Source organism: Oncorhynchus clarkii, chromosome 20 (genome assembly GCF_045791955.1).
Source record: "Oncorhynchus clarkii lewisi isolate Uvic-CL-2024 chromosome 20, UVic_Ocla_1.0, whole genome shotgun sequence".
Lineage (NCBI taxonomy): Eukaryota > Metazoa > Chordata > Actinopteri > Salmoniformes > Salmonidae > Oncorhynchus > Oncorhynchus clarkii.
The window spans coordinates 2936293-2951737 of record NC_092166.1 but is presented as its reverse complement, the minus strand read 5'-3'; the positions used below and the strand labels follow the sequence as shown (position 1 = coordinate 2951737).

The 15445-nt window shown below is 45.6% G+C and overlaps 2 protein-coding genes across 3 annotated transcripts in view; one reads left to right on the top strand and one right to left on the bottom strand.

Moving 5' to 3' along the window:
- Positions 1 to 3813: 3813 nt before the first annotated feature.
- On the bottom strand, positions 3814 to 8603 carry LOC139377211 (dnaJ homolog subfamily B member 4-like). Its single transcript, XM_071120211.1, has 3 exons — positions 8079 to 8603; positions 6235 to 6839; positions 3814 to 4134 (listed from the first exon to the last, which is right to left on the bottom strand). Exons 1-3 carry the CDS (start codon positions 8287 to 8289, stop codon positions 3901 to 3903), a joined length of 1050 nt encoding a protein of 349 aa, XP_070976312.1. The 5' UTR covers positions 8290 to 8603; the 3' UTR covers positions 3814 to 3900.
- Positions 8604 to 11303: 2700 nt separating this feature from the next.
- Positions 11304 to 15445, top strand: part of LOC139375778 (far upstream element-binding protein 1-like) — a 29509-nt gene continuing 25367 nt past the window's right edge. The window contains exons 1-3 of one of the 2 annotated variants that reach the window (XM_071117620.1): positions 11304 to 11455; positions 12059 to 12155; positions 15300 to 15335. In XM_071117620.1, coding sequence (XP_070973721.1) covers positions 11366 to 11455; positions 12059 to 12155; positions 15300 to 15335 — 223 coding nt within the window. In that variant the 5' untranslated portion in view covers positions 11304 to 11365. Of the gene's footprint in view, positions 11456 to 12058; positions 12165 to 15299; positions 15336 to 15445 lie in introns of both variants that reach the window. The other variant, XM_071117619.1, reaches the window with a different exon arrangement.

The window sequence follows — 15445 nt, the reverse complement described above, 5'->3', positions numbered from 1 at the left end:
CCTCCATGATGACATCACAGAGCTGGTGGATGTTAGAGACCTTCCACTCCTCCATGATGACATCACAGAGCTGGTGGATGTTAGAGACCTTCCACTCCTCCATGATGACATCACAGAGCTGGTGGATGTTAGAGACCTTCCACTCCTCCATGATGACATCACAGAGCTGGTGGATGTCAGAGACCTTCCACTCCTCCATGATGACATCACAGAGCTGGTGGATGTTAGAGACCTTCCACTCCTCCATGATGACATCACAGAGCTGGTGGATGTTAGAGACCTTCCACTCCTCCATGATGACATCACAGAGCTGGTGGATGTTAGAGACCTTCCACTCCTCCATGATGACATCACAGAGCTGGTGGATGTTAGAGACCTTCCACTCCTCCATGATGACTTCACAGAGCTGGTGGATGTTAGAGACCTTCCACTCCTCCATGATGACATCACAGAGCTGGTGGATGTCAGAGACCTTCCACTCCTCCATGATGACATCACAGAGCTGGTGGATGTCAGAGACCTTCCACTCCTCCATGATGACATCACAGAGCTGGTGGATGTCAGAGACCTTCCACTCCTCCATGATGACATCACAGAGCTGGTGGATGTTAGAGACCTTCCACTCCTCCATGATGACATCACAGAGCTGGTGGATGTCAGAGACCTTCCACTCCTCCATGATGACATCACAGAGCTGGTGGATGTCAGAGACCTTCCACTCCTCCATGATGACATCACAGAGCTGGTGGATGTTAGAGACCTTCCACTCCTCCATGATGACATCACAGAGCTGGTGGATGTTAGAGACCTTCCACTCCTCCATGATGACATCACAGAGCTGGTGGATGTCAGAGACCTTCCACTCCTCCATGATGACATCACAGAGCTGGTGGATGTCAGAGACCTTCCACTCCTCCATGATGACATCACAGAGCTGGTGGATGTTAGAGACCTTCCACTCCTCCATGATGACATCACAGAGCTGGTGGATGTCAGAGACCTTCCACTCCTCCATGATGACATCACAGAGCTGGTGGATGTTAGAGACCTTCCACTCCTCCATGATGACATCACGGAGCTGGTGGATGTTAGAGACCTTCCACTCCTCCATGATGACATCACAGAGCTGGTGGATGTCAGAGACCTTCCACTCCTCCATGATGACATCACAGAGCTGGTGGATGTCAGAGACCTTCCACTCCTCCATGATGACATCACAGAGCTGGTGGATGTTAGTGACCTTCCACTCCTCCACCTTCCGTTTGAGGATGCCCCACAGATGCTCAATAGGGTTTAGGTCTGGAGACATGCTTGGCCAGTCCATCACCTTTACCCTCAGCTTCTTTAGCAAGGCAGTGGTCGTCTTGGAGGTGTGTTTGGGGTCTTATCATGTTGAAATACTGCCCTGCGGCCCAGTCTCCGAAGGGAGGGGATCATGCTCTGCTTCAGTATGTCATTTTCTATGAAGGTATCTTTACTTTCACTGAAGTATGACAATTGGGTACTTTTTCCACCTCTCTGCACGCACGCACGCACGCACACACACACACACACACACACACACACACACACACACACACACACACAGGCTATATTTGCTCACTCATCACCCCTCTACACTGGGCCTATCCAACTCTCGTTTTCCCCCCGTTGTCTAGTACGTCGGGTCACAAACATTTATTATGAAAATATGTACAGTACTTTGTTTCCACGATGTAGCTAGCTGACTTAATGGGTCAAGAAATGTAATGTGAATGTTACCCAGAACAATGAGGCCATTATAAATGATATACATTATATACATTATATACATTAAAAGGACAGAAATGTGCAGGTTTGAAAAGGGGCAAAACAAATCCCTCCACTCCCACATCTCCACATGTTGTGTTACATTATATAGTATAGAGGTCAACCTCTAATACACTATATAATGTGACTTTCCAAATGGCCCCCTATTCCGCCCTATAGGCCCTGGTCATAAGTAGCACACTATAAGGGGAATAGAGTGCTATTTGAGACTAAATAGGGAATAGGGTGCTATTTGGGACTAAATAGGGAATAGGGTGGTATTTGGGACTAAATAGAGAATAGGGTGGTATTTGGGACTAAATAGGGAATAGGGTGCTATTTGGGACTAAATAGGGAATAGGGTGCTATTTGGGACTAAATAGGGAATAGGGTGCTATTTGGGACTAAATATGGAATAGGGTGCTATTTGGGACTAAATAGGGAATAGGGTGCTATTTGGGACAAAATAGGGAATAGGGTGGTATTTGAGACTAAATAGGGAATAGGGTGCTATTTGGGACTAAATAGGGAATAGGGTGCTATTTGGGACTAAATAGGGAATAGGGTGCCATTTGGGACTAAATAGGGAATAGGGTGCTATTTGGGACTATAGGTTTTCACCATATCATAGAAAACATAAGAGAGGTGAATGTGGAAAGGATCCACACAGTTAAGTCATGTTCAGATATCAACACACTCATTCGGACTGCATGCATGGCATATAGAAAAAACATAAACATATATCAATTATATTAACATTCATTTAGAAAGGGGTTTCATCTGTGAACATTCATCATTGTCCTTACGTGTGAGGAGAGAGGAGGATGAAAGAGAGAGGAGGATGAGAGAGAGAGAGAGGAGAGAGGAGGATGAGAGAGAGAGAGAGGAGAGAGGATGAGAGAGAGAGAGAGAGGAGAGAGGAGGATAAGAGAGAGAGGAGAGAGGAGGATGAGAGAGAGGAGAGAGGAGGATGAAAGAGAGAGAGGAAGATGAGAAAGAGAGGAGAGAGGAGAGGAGGATGAGAGAGAGGGAGAGAGAGGAGAGAGGAGGATGAGAGAGAGAGAGGAGGATGAGAGAGAGAGAGAGGAGGATGAGAGAGAGAGAGGAGAGAGGAGGATGAAAGAGAGAGAGAGAGAGGAGGATGAGAGAGAGAGGAAGATGAGAAAGAGAGAGAGGAAGATGAGAAAGAGAGAGGAGAGGAGGATGAGAGAGAGGATGAGAGAGGAGAGAGGAGGATGAGAGAGAGAGGAGGATGAGAGAGAGAGAGAGGAAGATGAGAAAGAGAGAGAGGAAGATGAGAAAGAGAGGAGAGAGGAGAGGAGGATGAGAGAGAGGGAGAGAGAGAGGAGGAAGATGAGAAAGAGAGAGAGGAAGATGAGAAAGAGAGAGAGGGAGATGAGAAAGAGAGAGAGGAAGATGAGAAAGAGAGAGGGGGAGATGAGAAAGAGAGAGAGGGAGATGAGAAAGAGAGAGGAAGATGAGAAAGAGAGAGGAAGATGAGAAAGAGAGATGAGAGGAGGATGAGAGAGAGGATGAGAGAGAGGAGAGAGGAGGATGAGAGAGGAGAGAGGAGGATGAGAGAGAGAGAGAGAGGAGGATGAGAGAGAGAGAGAGGAGGATGAGAGAGAGAGAGAGAGAGAGAGAGAGAGAGAGAGGAGGATGAGAGAGAGAGAGAGAGGAGGATGAGAGAGAGAGAGGAAGATGAGAAAGAGAGAGAGGAAGATGAGAAAGAGAGGAGAGAGAGAGAGAGGAGAGAGGAGGATGAGAGAGAGAGAGGAGGATGAGAGAGAGAGAGAGGAGAGAGGAGGATGAGAGGAGGATGAAAGAGAGAGAGATAGAGGAGGATGAGAGAGAGAGAGAGGAAGATGAGAGAGAGAGAGAGAGGAGGATGAGAGAGAGAGAGGAGGATGAGAGAGAGAGAGGAGGATGAGAGAGAGGAGGATGAGAGAGCGAGAGAGAGAGAGAGAGAGAGAGAGAGAGAAAGAGAGAGAGAGAGAGAGGGAGAGAGAGAGAGAGAGAGGATAGTGTGAGAGCTGGCATGCTGATGTCACCCCTTTCTTTCTGTTGTCCAGGTGTGTCCGTGTGTCTGTGTCTGTATCCATGTCTGTTCTTCTAGGATACAGGTAAATGCCTCTTCAGGACATCCTTGGCGTTGCTGGGGAGGTTCTCTGGAAAGTTGACGTCAAACTCCACCACCAGGTCACCTCTCTGCTCGGGGTTCTTGGGTAAGGGGAGGCCCTGTCCTACTACAGTCTGTTTCATGCCTGGCTTTATCACATCCGTGATCTTCATGTTACACGTCTTCCCGTCTATCGTAGACACCGTCACAGAGCAACCGCACAACGACTGGAAGAGGAGAGAGGAGAGTAGAAAGAAGAGAGAGGAGAGTAGAGAGATGAGAGAGTAGAGACGAGAGGAGAGGAGAGAGTAGAGAGAGTAGAGAGTAGAGAGAGAGTAGAGAGAGAAGAGAAGAGAGAGTAGAGAGAGAGGAGAGATGGGATAGAGAGGAGAGAGAGGGAGAGAGTAGAGAGAGAGGAGAGATAGGATAGAGTAGAGAGAGAAGAGAGAGAGAGTAGAGAGAGAGGAGAGATAGGATAGAGTAGAGAGAGAAGAGAGTAGAGAGAGAGGAGAGATAGGATAGAGTAGAGAGAGAAGAGAGTAGAAAGAAGAGAGAGAAGAGAGAGAGAGGAGAGAGAGAGAGGAGAGTAGAGAGATGAGAGAGTAGAGAGAGAGGAGAGATAGGATAGAGAGGGAGGAGAGAGAGGGAGGAGAGAGATAGGAGAGAGGGAGGAGAGAGAGGGAGGAGAGAGAGAGAGATAGGAGAGAGGGAAGAGAGAGAGGGAGGAGAGAGGGAGGAGAGAAAGGGAGGAGAGAGAGAGAGGAGAGAGATAGGAGAGTCACACAGAGTGTAAAACACAGGGCACACATCCATCACACAGTAACCTGCTAGTCATTAACAGAATGGGCATTAGGTTTGTGGTTAGGTTTCTTTAACAGATGGAACTTGTGTTCTTCTGGTTTGGTGGTTTGCTAAAACAGGACTTTGCTTCTAAGCAGAAAATATGCTTCACTACTGATAAGCAAGGCTCAGGCAGTGATTTAAAGTAAAGCTGTTTTCATTGTATGAATTCCGACAACATTTCCAGAACATTCACACGAGGGCGTCCCAAATGGCACCCTACTCCGTATTGTGCTCTGGTCAAAAGTAGTGCACTAAATAGGGAATAGGGTGTACTTTGGGATGCAAACACCATGACATTATACAGCATTACAGGCACTTTGTTGTTTTAATCAAAACACGACTGAGCTCAAGTCACGATACGAGAGAAGAGGAGGAGAGGGCAAGAGGAGAGAGAGAGAGAGGAGAGAGAGAGAGAGAGAGAGAGAGAGAGGAGAGAGAGGGCAAGAGGAGAAAGAGAGAGGAGAGAGAGAGAAGAGGAGGAGAGGGCAAGAGGAGAGAGAGAGAGAGAAGAGAGAGAGAGAGAGAGAGGAGAGAGCAGGCCATATTAGTAGTCCTAACTCAGTCAGTATGCGTGGGCTACCAGCCTGCTGTCTCTTCACACTCCTGAAGTGTTACTGCCTCCTCTCCTGTTTCTCTCCTTTACAGTGGGAATTACATAACATACTCCTTATATCATAATGTTCTCTATCTGCACTGGTCTAAACCTTGTTCTCCCTCCAGTCTGCTGAACAATGACCAGGCTTGTGTTCAGTAGACCCGAAACAGGAGATTGTGAAATAAAGTGAAACAGGGAGGTATCACTTGAACTTGACCAACAAGATCACAGATTTACATTTTCTGTTGCAAAATGTTTTGCTACGATGTGCCAACTGAACACGATCCATTCTGAATGCCTATTGCTGTTGCATCTTCACTAGCCAGACCAAGCTAGATTATTCCACACTGAACCACCTTCTTTTTTATTTTATTTTTTTTATTTTTTTTGAATTTGACCCCTTTTTCTCCCCAATTTCGTGGTATCCAATTGTTGTAGTAGCTGCTATCTTGTCTCATCGCTACAACTCCCGTACGGGCTCGGGAGAGACGAAGGTTGAAAGTCATGCGTCCTCCGATACACAACCCAACCAAGCCGCTGCTTCTTTAACACAGCGCACATCCAACCCGGAAGCCAGCCGCACCAATGCGCCGGAGGAAACACCGTGCACCTGGCCACCTTGGTTAGCGTACACTGCGCCCAGCCCGCCACAGGAGTCGCTGGTGAGCGATGAGACAAGGACACCCCTACCGACCAAGCCCTCCCTAACCCGGGCGACGCTAGGCCAATTGTGCGTCGTCCCACGGACCTCCCGGTCGCGGCCGGTTACGACAGAGCCTGGGCGCGAACCCAGTAACAGTAACTGAACCACCTTCTACGGGAAGTGTTTCCCCTTACTCTCACTTTGAGGCGGGCCACCAAGACCCGCCCCAAGCAAAACACATCTCACCTGTCGTAGACTAACTTTCACCGGGTACACGATGTCCGACCCCTCCCTTCTAAAGTGCATGTGGGGCTTGTCCTTGATGACGAACACGATATCAGCAGGGATGGTATTGGGTGACTCGTCTCCTTCTCTGGGGAACGTGATCTTGGTCCCCTCCTTCCACCCTCTCTTAATCTCTATGGTGAGAATCTTATCCTCCGTCCTCATGGTCCGTCCGTCAGGGTTCATCCTCTTCCTGCTGATCTTCATCCTCTTGGTGCATCCATGAAACACTTCCTCCAGCGATACCCGCAGCTCGTGATGAACGGCCGGGTCCTGCTTCCTCCTCTGCTGCCCACCAATCCCCACGTGGCGGTCCCGAGGGAACCCGTTGAGGTTAAACGAGGTGAACGAACCGAACGGGTCGTTGCCGTCCACCTCCATGTCCTCGTCGTCCCCGCCGCCTGGACCGCGTCCGTTGGCCTTACGGCCGAAGAACATCTCGAACGGGTTGGCGCCGCCGAAGAAGGTGGCGAAGGTAGCGTGGGGGTCGCCGTGGAACGTGTAAGAGGTGAAGTTGCTGCCCTGTCCGTCTGGACCGTTGCCGGGGCCGCCACCTCCTTTGAGACCTGAGGGACAAAAGGGGGAACAAGGACACTGACGTCATCAACAGTTCAGATAATGATAATAACCTTTGTTTTGATAAAAAGGGGAAGTTCACTGAAGTCATCAACAGTTCAGGTAATATAGATGACAACCTACTATATACTGCACCAGACATGGGTCAAATATCCTTGAAATCTTTAAGCTGTACTTGAGTCTGCCCGGTATAATAAAATCAATTGAATACTCCCAAAAGCACAACCTCCTAAATCAAGTGCTCTGAACGTATTGTGTATGTGATCTGTACAGTCACAGAATAACCATGTAGACTCTGCACCATACAGGGAAAGGGTTGTTCACAGAATAACCATGTAGACTCTGTACCATACAGGTAAAGGGTTGTTCACAGAATAACCATGCAGACTCTGTCCCATACAGGGAAAGGGTTGTTCACAGAATAACCATGTAGACTCTGTACCATACAGGTAAAGGGTTGTTCACAGAATAACCATGCAGACTCTGTCCCATACAGGTAAAGGGTTGTTCACAGAATAACCATGCAGACTCTGTCCCATACAGGGAAAGGGTTGTTCACAGAATAACCATGTAGACTCTCCACCATACAGGTAAAGGGTTGTTCACAGAATAACCATGTAGACTCTGTACCATACAGGGAAAGGGTTGTTCACAGAATAACCATGTAGACTCTGTCCCATACAGGGAAAGGGTTGCAATCCTACACCGATGCTGTTCTAATATAAACAGTAAGTTCATGAGTCCAATAGCCCCCAATGTCAAGACATCTGTCTTATGGGGCAGGTCAGTGGATTCCTCCCAACCATGGCAAATCTGCTCTTTCCCCATCTGCTATTTGAGAGGGTTATGATGCCTTCAGCTAGTAACATTATCCATATTGACATGTTCAATATCAATTCATGTAATTGACAGTAGCCTAAAAATAATACAATCTGATATTTCCTGTATTTCTGACCAATCAACAGCCATGTCTACATATTATGCGCAGACCGATATGCCACCCCGACCAACAGGGAAATGTCTGCTTATTGGCTTTCTTATTATCATAAATGGTATGAATAAATAATAAGGTCTCTTCTAACCAGTGTGGTTAAAATATCGGTCTGTTATGACTTGTATAATGGCCAATTCTATTACAACATGTTCTGTTGTTTACTAAATAATGGACTGGATGAAATGACAAGAAACCCAGGAATTAATAAACATCCGAATGTGTCCTATTTTCTTACCTTCTTCTCCATACTGATCATAGATCTCCCTTTTCTTCGGATCACTGAGGACTTCATATGCCTCTGCGATCTCCTTAAATTTCTCCTCGGCGTTGGCCGCTTTGTTTTTGTCCGGGTGCCATTTCAGAGCCTGTTTTCTGTACGCCTTTTTAATGTCCTCGTCAGCCGCTCCTTTCACTATCCCCAGGATTTTATAATAGTCTTTCCCCATAGTTCCCCCGAAGCGGCCCCTCGCAGTAGCCAAAGAGAAGCTGCCGCTGTTCTACGGAAGCTGCCTGTTAGTTTGATGGGGAAATATATCCAGGAGAGGAGAGACAAGACAAACCCCTCTGAGGAAGTTGATACGGCGACAAGCGAAAGAAAAACCCTGAACCGCTTCTCTCTGCCTCTCTAAACAACAATAACTAGTAGATAGACACGGAGACAGAGGAGGTTGAATCGTGAGAAACTAGAGAACGGGATGTGATGTAGCGATATTTAGAGTGGTTACTCAGCGCTGTGGATCCTGGGTTATTTATCCATCACCCTCCCCCGTTAGACTCCCTTTAAATAGCTGTGGCTCCCTCTCCTGCGTCCGACCCACCTGCGGCGTTGCTCGCTGTTATCCAGGGGCTCTTCACAGATGCTAAATGCTGCTGAAGAACGTCATTTCCCATATTCGGCAAAGATTCCGGTTTTTATTTTATTATTTCTGTTTCAACACCCATCCACATGGAATTGACATCTCAACTTGAGTGAAAAGAACACGGTAGCCTACATAAAACAATAATTACACTGTAACAGCCTTGACAGGTTAGTATAGGTCCTGTGATAAAGGGTTGTGGTTTGGTTAGAGGAGGACGATTTGAATTGAGAAATAGCCTACATTTGGTGCCTTCCTGTTCAAATGATCAGCTACAGCGAGGAGAGGGTCCATAACCAGAGGACAGGCCTCCTGTCAAGGCTTATAGACCTCTGACCCCCGTACCTTCCGAGACAGACACTAACCTCTGACCTGTACCTACTGAGACAGAAACTAACCTCTGACCTATACCTACTGAGACAGACACTAACCTCTGACCTATACCTACTGAGACAGACACTAACCTCTGACCTGTACCTACTGAGACTGAGACAGAAACTAACCTCTGACCTATACCTACTGAGACAGACACTAACCTCTGACCTGTACCTACTGAGACTGAGACAGAAACTAACCTCTGACCTATACCTACTGAGACAGACACTAACCTCTGACCTGTACCTACTGAGAAAGACACTAACCTCTGACCCGTAGGCCTCGTGTCCAGGCTTATAGACAACACTTGAGACAGACACTAACCTCTGGCCCATAGGCCCACTAACCCTAAATCCTAACCCACACTGTCCTTAAAATGATAAACTTGGATTAGCTAACACAACGTGCCATTGAAACACAGGAGTGATGGTTGCTGATAATGGGCCTCTGTACGCCTATGTAGATATTCCATAAAAAGTCAGCCGTTTCCAGCTACAATAGTCATTTACAACATTAACAATGTCTCCACTGTATTTCTGATCAATTTGATGTTATTTTAATGGACTAAAAAGTAGCTTTTCTTTCAAAAACATGGACATTTCTAAGTGACCCCAAACTTTTGAACGGTAGTGTACATACAGTATTCTATTCTACTGTATCTTAGTCTATGCCTCTCTGACGTCGCTCATCCAAATATTTCTATATACTTAATTCCATTCCTTTACTTTAGATGTGTGTGTAATGTTAGATATTACTTGTTAGATATTACTGCACTGTTGGAGCTAGAAACACAAGCATTTCGCTACACCCTCAACGACATCGGCTAAACACGTGTATGTGACACATAACATGGGATTTGATTTGATTATAGCATCTGTTACAGAATGGGAGGCACCATCGAGGCACTGCACATTCTGGAAAGAAAAAACATCTGCCAAATGTGGAGGGGAACATGATTGCAGTGAATGTGGGAACAATGTGAAGGTTAAGTGTTGTAATTGTGTGTGTGTGTGTGTGTGTGTGGGTGGGTGGGGAGGGGGGGGGGGGGGGCAATTTGGTGTGTGCCAGGTGCAGAGAGAGGCTCAGAGAGGTTCACAGATATGAAATCAGTCATGATGTATCATATGCAGAGGCGGTAAGACCGGTTGTTGGCGCTACAGTGTAGGAATGATGGGAGCTTTACACGGATGTTCCTGTACTAAGTGGACCTACTGTCGGGCTGGTGTTTTTTCTGGCCCTGGTATGGTTTTCGAGGCCTGTTCAGAAATCTTCAAGCTCAAGAACGTGAAGTGCAAAGGAAACTTTGATAATGAAGTTGATAAGTTGACTTCATAGCGTTTATTGGTAAGGTTATCAATATGACTTCGGGTTGTGGAAAGCAGAAATGTCAGGTTGAAGGTTATTGTGGAGACAACAAAATATATTGGGGGTAGCGTTTTGGGGGGAGAGGGTGTGGTAGAAGTTAGTAGGGATTTATTTTATTCATATTGTTGTTTCGAATCATGATTTAATCGTACATTCCAAAACAGTAGGTGGCGGCATGCACTTTTAACGTTTGTTTGCGGACCGCCATGATATCGTCAAAGATGTTCTACTGTGATATCATAGTAGCAGCAAGCAGAATAATTCCGCCTTCTTCTTTGATGGACGCATGACAGAGCCATTTCGCGAGATTTGTGTGGCCTTTTCTGCTGTGTCGCAGCACGCACAGCGACAGCAAATATTACTCAACCAAGACCACGGCCACAGTCGTTTCCAACCAGGAACAAATAAGTCAGAATGGGCAGAACAAGCAAGTGGGTGGGCAGAGCCAAGCATATGTTAGCGAGATCCTATTGGCCCGTTCTAGCATTGATCTGCATATTTCCGTTAGGTAACACCTCCTCTGTGCAGTGCGCATGTGCATTAACTCAATTCGCCTTTGCACTCCTTCTGAACAACGAGATTTTTTAAAACCTTTGCAAAGGGTAAAGTCTACAAAATGTAATACATTCTGTTCATAACATATTGTAGTTTTGAGAACAGAGTGCTGTATTGAAATCAAATGTTTAATCGATGAGAAAATGTGCAGAATATCGGACAAAATCAATCTCGTTCTATCTTCTGCCACAGCCGGCCAGTGGGCTTCCTCTCACTACCATATTTGGATGTGGAAACGCCATAGCGGATGCTTCACTTTTATACATCCGGTGAAAAATCTGTATCCTTGTTCTATCTGTGTCGTCAGGATCATTTCCGATGAGAACGGCCATTTTCTCTCTCTCTCCGGATTTGTTCATTTGCAACAGATATGGCCGACTATTCAAACGTGGCTCCGCCGTCGGGAAATGGCGCAGGAATGAACGACGCTTTTAAAGACGCACTTCAGCGAGCTAGACAGGTAAAGATAAATAATTTAATATGGTTTTGTTGAAGCGCGTCGAAATTGAAAACTCGTCAAAAGCAAATCAACTTTAGGCCTCCAACTTGCCAACGAGACGATTTTGCGGCCTTCGGGAAGATGCCTGTTGAATAAAGCTAAATAAATGTAGTTAAGTCTAGCTAATTAACCAGGTATTGCTACGCTAATTTAGCTATCTGTTTCAATGTGATGACGTTCGTCTGTGAATTGATCCACTAACTTACCTACTGTACAATGTTGATATCATTTTCTCTAAGGGGGCTGTAAATCTAACAAAACTCTAAACTAAGTTAGCTATCTACGATAACCATATGCCCTTATCAAAGTTCCCTAATTGTATTGTTATTGAAAATGCTGTGTAATTCTGTGGAGTGTGATTGTAACATGAATCAGAAAACGCACCCCCCCACCCCACATGCCCTTTTAACTCTGCCGAGTTAGTTTATTCAGTATATGTCAGTTTTAGCTAACCAAATTGAAACCGCATTGAGAAAATAGTTAACGAAAGAAGTTGTGGTGTTTGTCGAGGAGCCTAGTTCAACGTTATGATTCCGCTGGAACTGAGTGTTTTGTGTGTTTCAGATTGCGGCAAAGATTGGGGGGGACGGCGTACCCCCCGCGGCGCCCTCAGGCAGTGAGTTTGGCTATGGAGGCCAGAAGCGACCCCTTGAAGATGCCGGTGAGTACGGTAGGCTACCCCCCCATTTCATACCTCCATTTCTGTATTGATCCATTATTTTGCCTGCCTGATTGTGCTACTCTATTATCAAGACAGTATGTGTGTTAAACCCAACACATGGTTCAGTAGTATTGCTGTTTTGGGGTATTTTGCTACAGAGGGAATATTTTGTTAAAGAAAAATGTTAGTTATGCCTTTTTACATATGAGTATATGCGGGATGAGAACACTATTCCTGAAAGACATACACAATGTATGCATGTCTTCACACACGCACAAGGGTCTCTGCGAACATGACAGGATCATGAAATGTAACAAGTAACCAAACCACTAATATACTGATAGACATGGATTGTCTCAGAAATATGCATAGTTCATATTTTAATGGAGAAATCAAATCATTCTAATGGCCATATTCCCATATTTAGCAGTTATTGTGGGCGAAGCGAAATGCTTGTGTTCCTAGCTCACACTGTGCAGTAATATCTAACAATTCACACCAATACACAAATCCATGTCTGTTTATAGTGGACAGCAGCCTATACGGTGCAGAGTTGAGTAGCCGGGTGATGGCCACTTAACAGTCTGATGGCCTTGAGATAGAAAGGGTTTTTCACTCTCTCCCAGCTTTGGTGCACCTGTACTGAACTCAACTTCTGGATGGTAGCGGGGTGAACAGGCTGTGGCCCGGGTGGTTGTTGTCCTTGATGATCTTTTTGGCCTTCCTGTGACATCGGGTGGTGTAGTTGTCCTGGAGGGCAGGTAGTTTGCCCCCCCCCCCCCCCCCCCTGGTGAAGTGTTGGCCAAACCGCATCAACCTCGTGGTTCTGTATTTATATAGAATAGGCGTTGTGTATAGTAGGACGTGGAATATATACTGATACACAGGGTGATATAGTCTGGTTAGGGACAACCAACAGGGTGATATAGTCCACTTAGTGACGATCAACAGGGTGATATAGTCTGGTTAGTGATGATCAACAGGGTGATATAGTCTGGTTAGGGACGATCAACAGGGTGATATATAGTCTGGTTAGTGATGATCAACAGGGTGATATAGTCTGGTTAGGGACGATCAACAGGGTGATATAGTCTGGTTAGGGACGATCAACATGGTGATATAGTCCACTTAGTGACGATCAACAGGGTGATATAGTCTGGTTAGGGATGATCAACAGGGTGATATAGTCCACTTAGTGACGATCAACAGGGTGACAGTCTGGTTAGGGATGATCAACAGGGTGATATAGTCCACTCAGTGACGATCAACAGGGTGATATAGTCTACTTAGTGACGATCAACAGGGTGATATAGTCCACTTAGTGACGATCAACAGGGTGATATAGTCCACTTAGTGACGATCAACAGGGTGATATAGTCTGGTTAGGGATAATCAACAGGGTGATATAGTCCACTTAGTCACGATCAACAAGGTAATATAGTCCACTTAGTGACGATCAACAGGGTGATATAGTCCACTTAGTGACGATCAACAGGGTGATATAGTCCACTTAGTGACAATCAACGGGTGATATGTAGTCTGGTTAGTGACGATCAACGGGGTGATATGTAGTCTGGTTAGTGACGATCAACTGGGTGATATGTAGTCTGGTTAGTGACGATCAACTGGGTGATATGTAGTCTGGTTAGTGACGATCAACATGGTGATATGTAGTCTGGTTAGTGACGATCAACATGGTGATATAGTCCACTTAGTGACGATCAACAGGGTGATATAGTCCACTTAGTGACGATCAACATGGTGATATAGTCTGGTTAGTGATGATCAACGGGGTGATATAGTCTGGTTAGTGACGATCAACGGGGTGATATGTAGTCTGGTTAGTGACGATCAACAGGGTGATATGTATTCTGGTTAGTGACGATCAACAGGGTGATATAGTCCACTTAGTGACGATCAACGGGGTGATATGTGGTCTGGTTAGTGACGATCAACAGGGTGATATGTAGTCTGGTTAGTGACGATCAACATGGTGGGTGATATGTAGTCTGGTTAGTGACGATCAACATGATGATATGTAGTCTGGTTAGTGATGATCAACATGGTGATTATGTAGTCTGGTTAGTGACGATCAACATGGTGATTATGTAGTCTGGTTAGTGACGATCAACAGGGTGATATAGTCCACTTAGTGACGATCAACAGGGTGATATGTAGTCTGGTTAGTGACGATCAACATGGTGATATGTAGTCCGGTTAGTGACGATCAACATGGTGATATGTAGTCTGGTTAGTGACGATCAACAGGGTGATATGTAGTCTGGTTAGTGACGATCAACATGGTGATATAGTCTGGTTAGGGACGATCAACAGGGTGATATAGTCTGGTTAGTGACGATCAACATGGTGATATAGTCCGCTTAGTGACGATCAACGGGGTGATAAAGTCTGGTTAGTGATGATCAACGGGGTGATATAGTCTGGTTAGTGACGATCAACGGGGTGATATGTAGTCTGGTTAGTGACGATCAACAGGGTGATATAGTCCGCTTAGTGACGATCAACGGGGTGATATGTAGTCTGGTTAGTGACGATCAACGGGGTGATATGTAGTCTGGTTAGTGACGATCAACAGGGTGATATAGTCCACTTAGTGACGATCAACAGGGTGATATGTAGTCTGGTTAGTGTCGATCAACGGGGTGATATAGTCCGGTTAAGAAAGATTTCGTGACTTTGATTTCATTTAAAAGAAAACATTGTTATTCAGTGCTGTTAACAGACTTGCCACAAAATGCCTGACTTGTTTTAGTTCTACATTCCTTTAAAGGCAGGATAAAATCCCATGTCGTGTATTCAGAGATGTTCAGTTTGTTTCTACAGAAATCATCCGTTTTAATTCTATAGCTTGAAAGCTTTGCATTTCGCAGGGGATTGTCTCCTAGGTCATAAACCCATTTGTCCTTTAAAAAAATAATAATAAAAAAAAATATATATATATATATTCAGTTACGAAGTTGTTTCTAGAAAATACTATGTCTGTACCATGTCGCACAGGAAGTGATGTCAAAGGGCCATTTTTCTTTCCAGAAGTATGAGCCCTCCCCAACTCTGCACACCGTTGACAGGGCTTTAACTCTCTGTCTTCATCTCAATAACGACGGTCTCCTCTTCTCCTTACAGACCAACCAGAGACCAAGAAGGTGGCACCTAATGACTGTGAGTATCTGCTAGGCCAGGGACCTCGCAGCACAATGTTATCACCGTACTTAGGTGCGCGATATGACATTTTATTCCCGATTCTCACAATTCTATATGTATTGCGATTC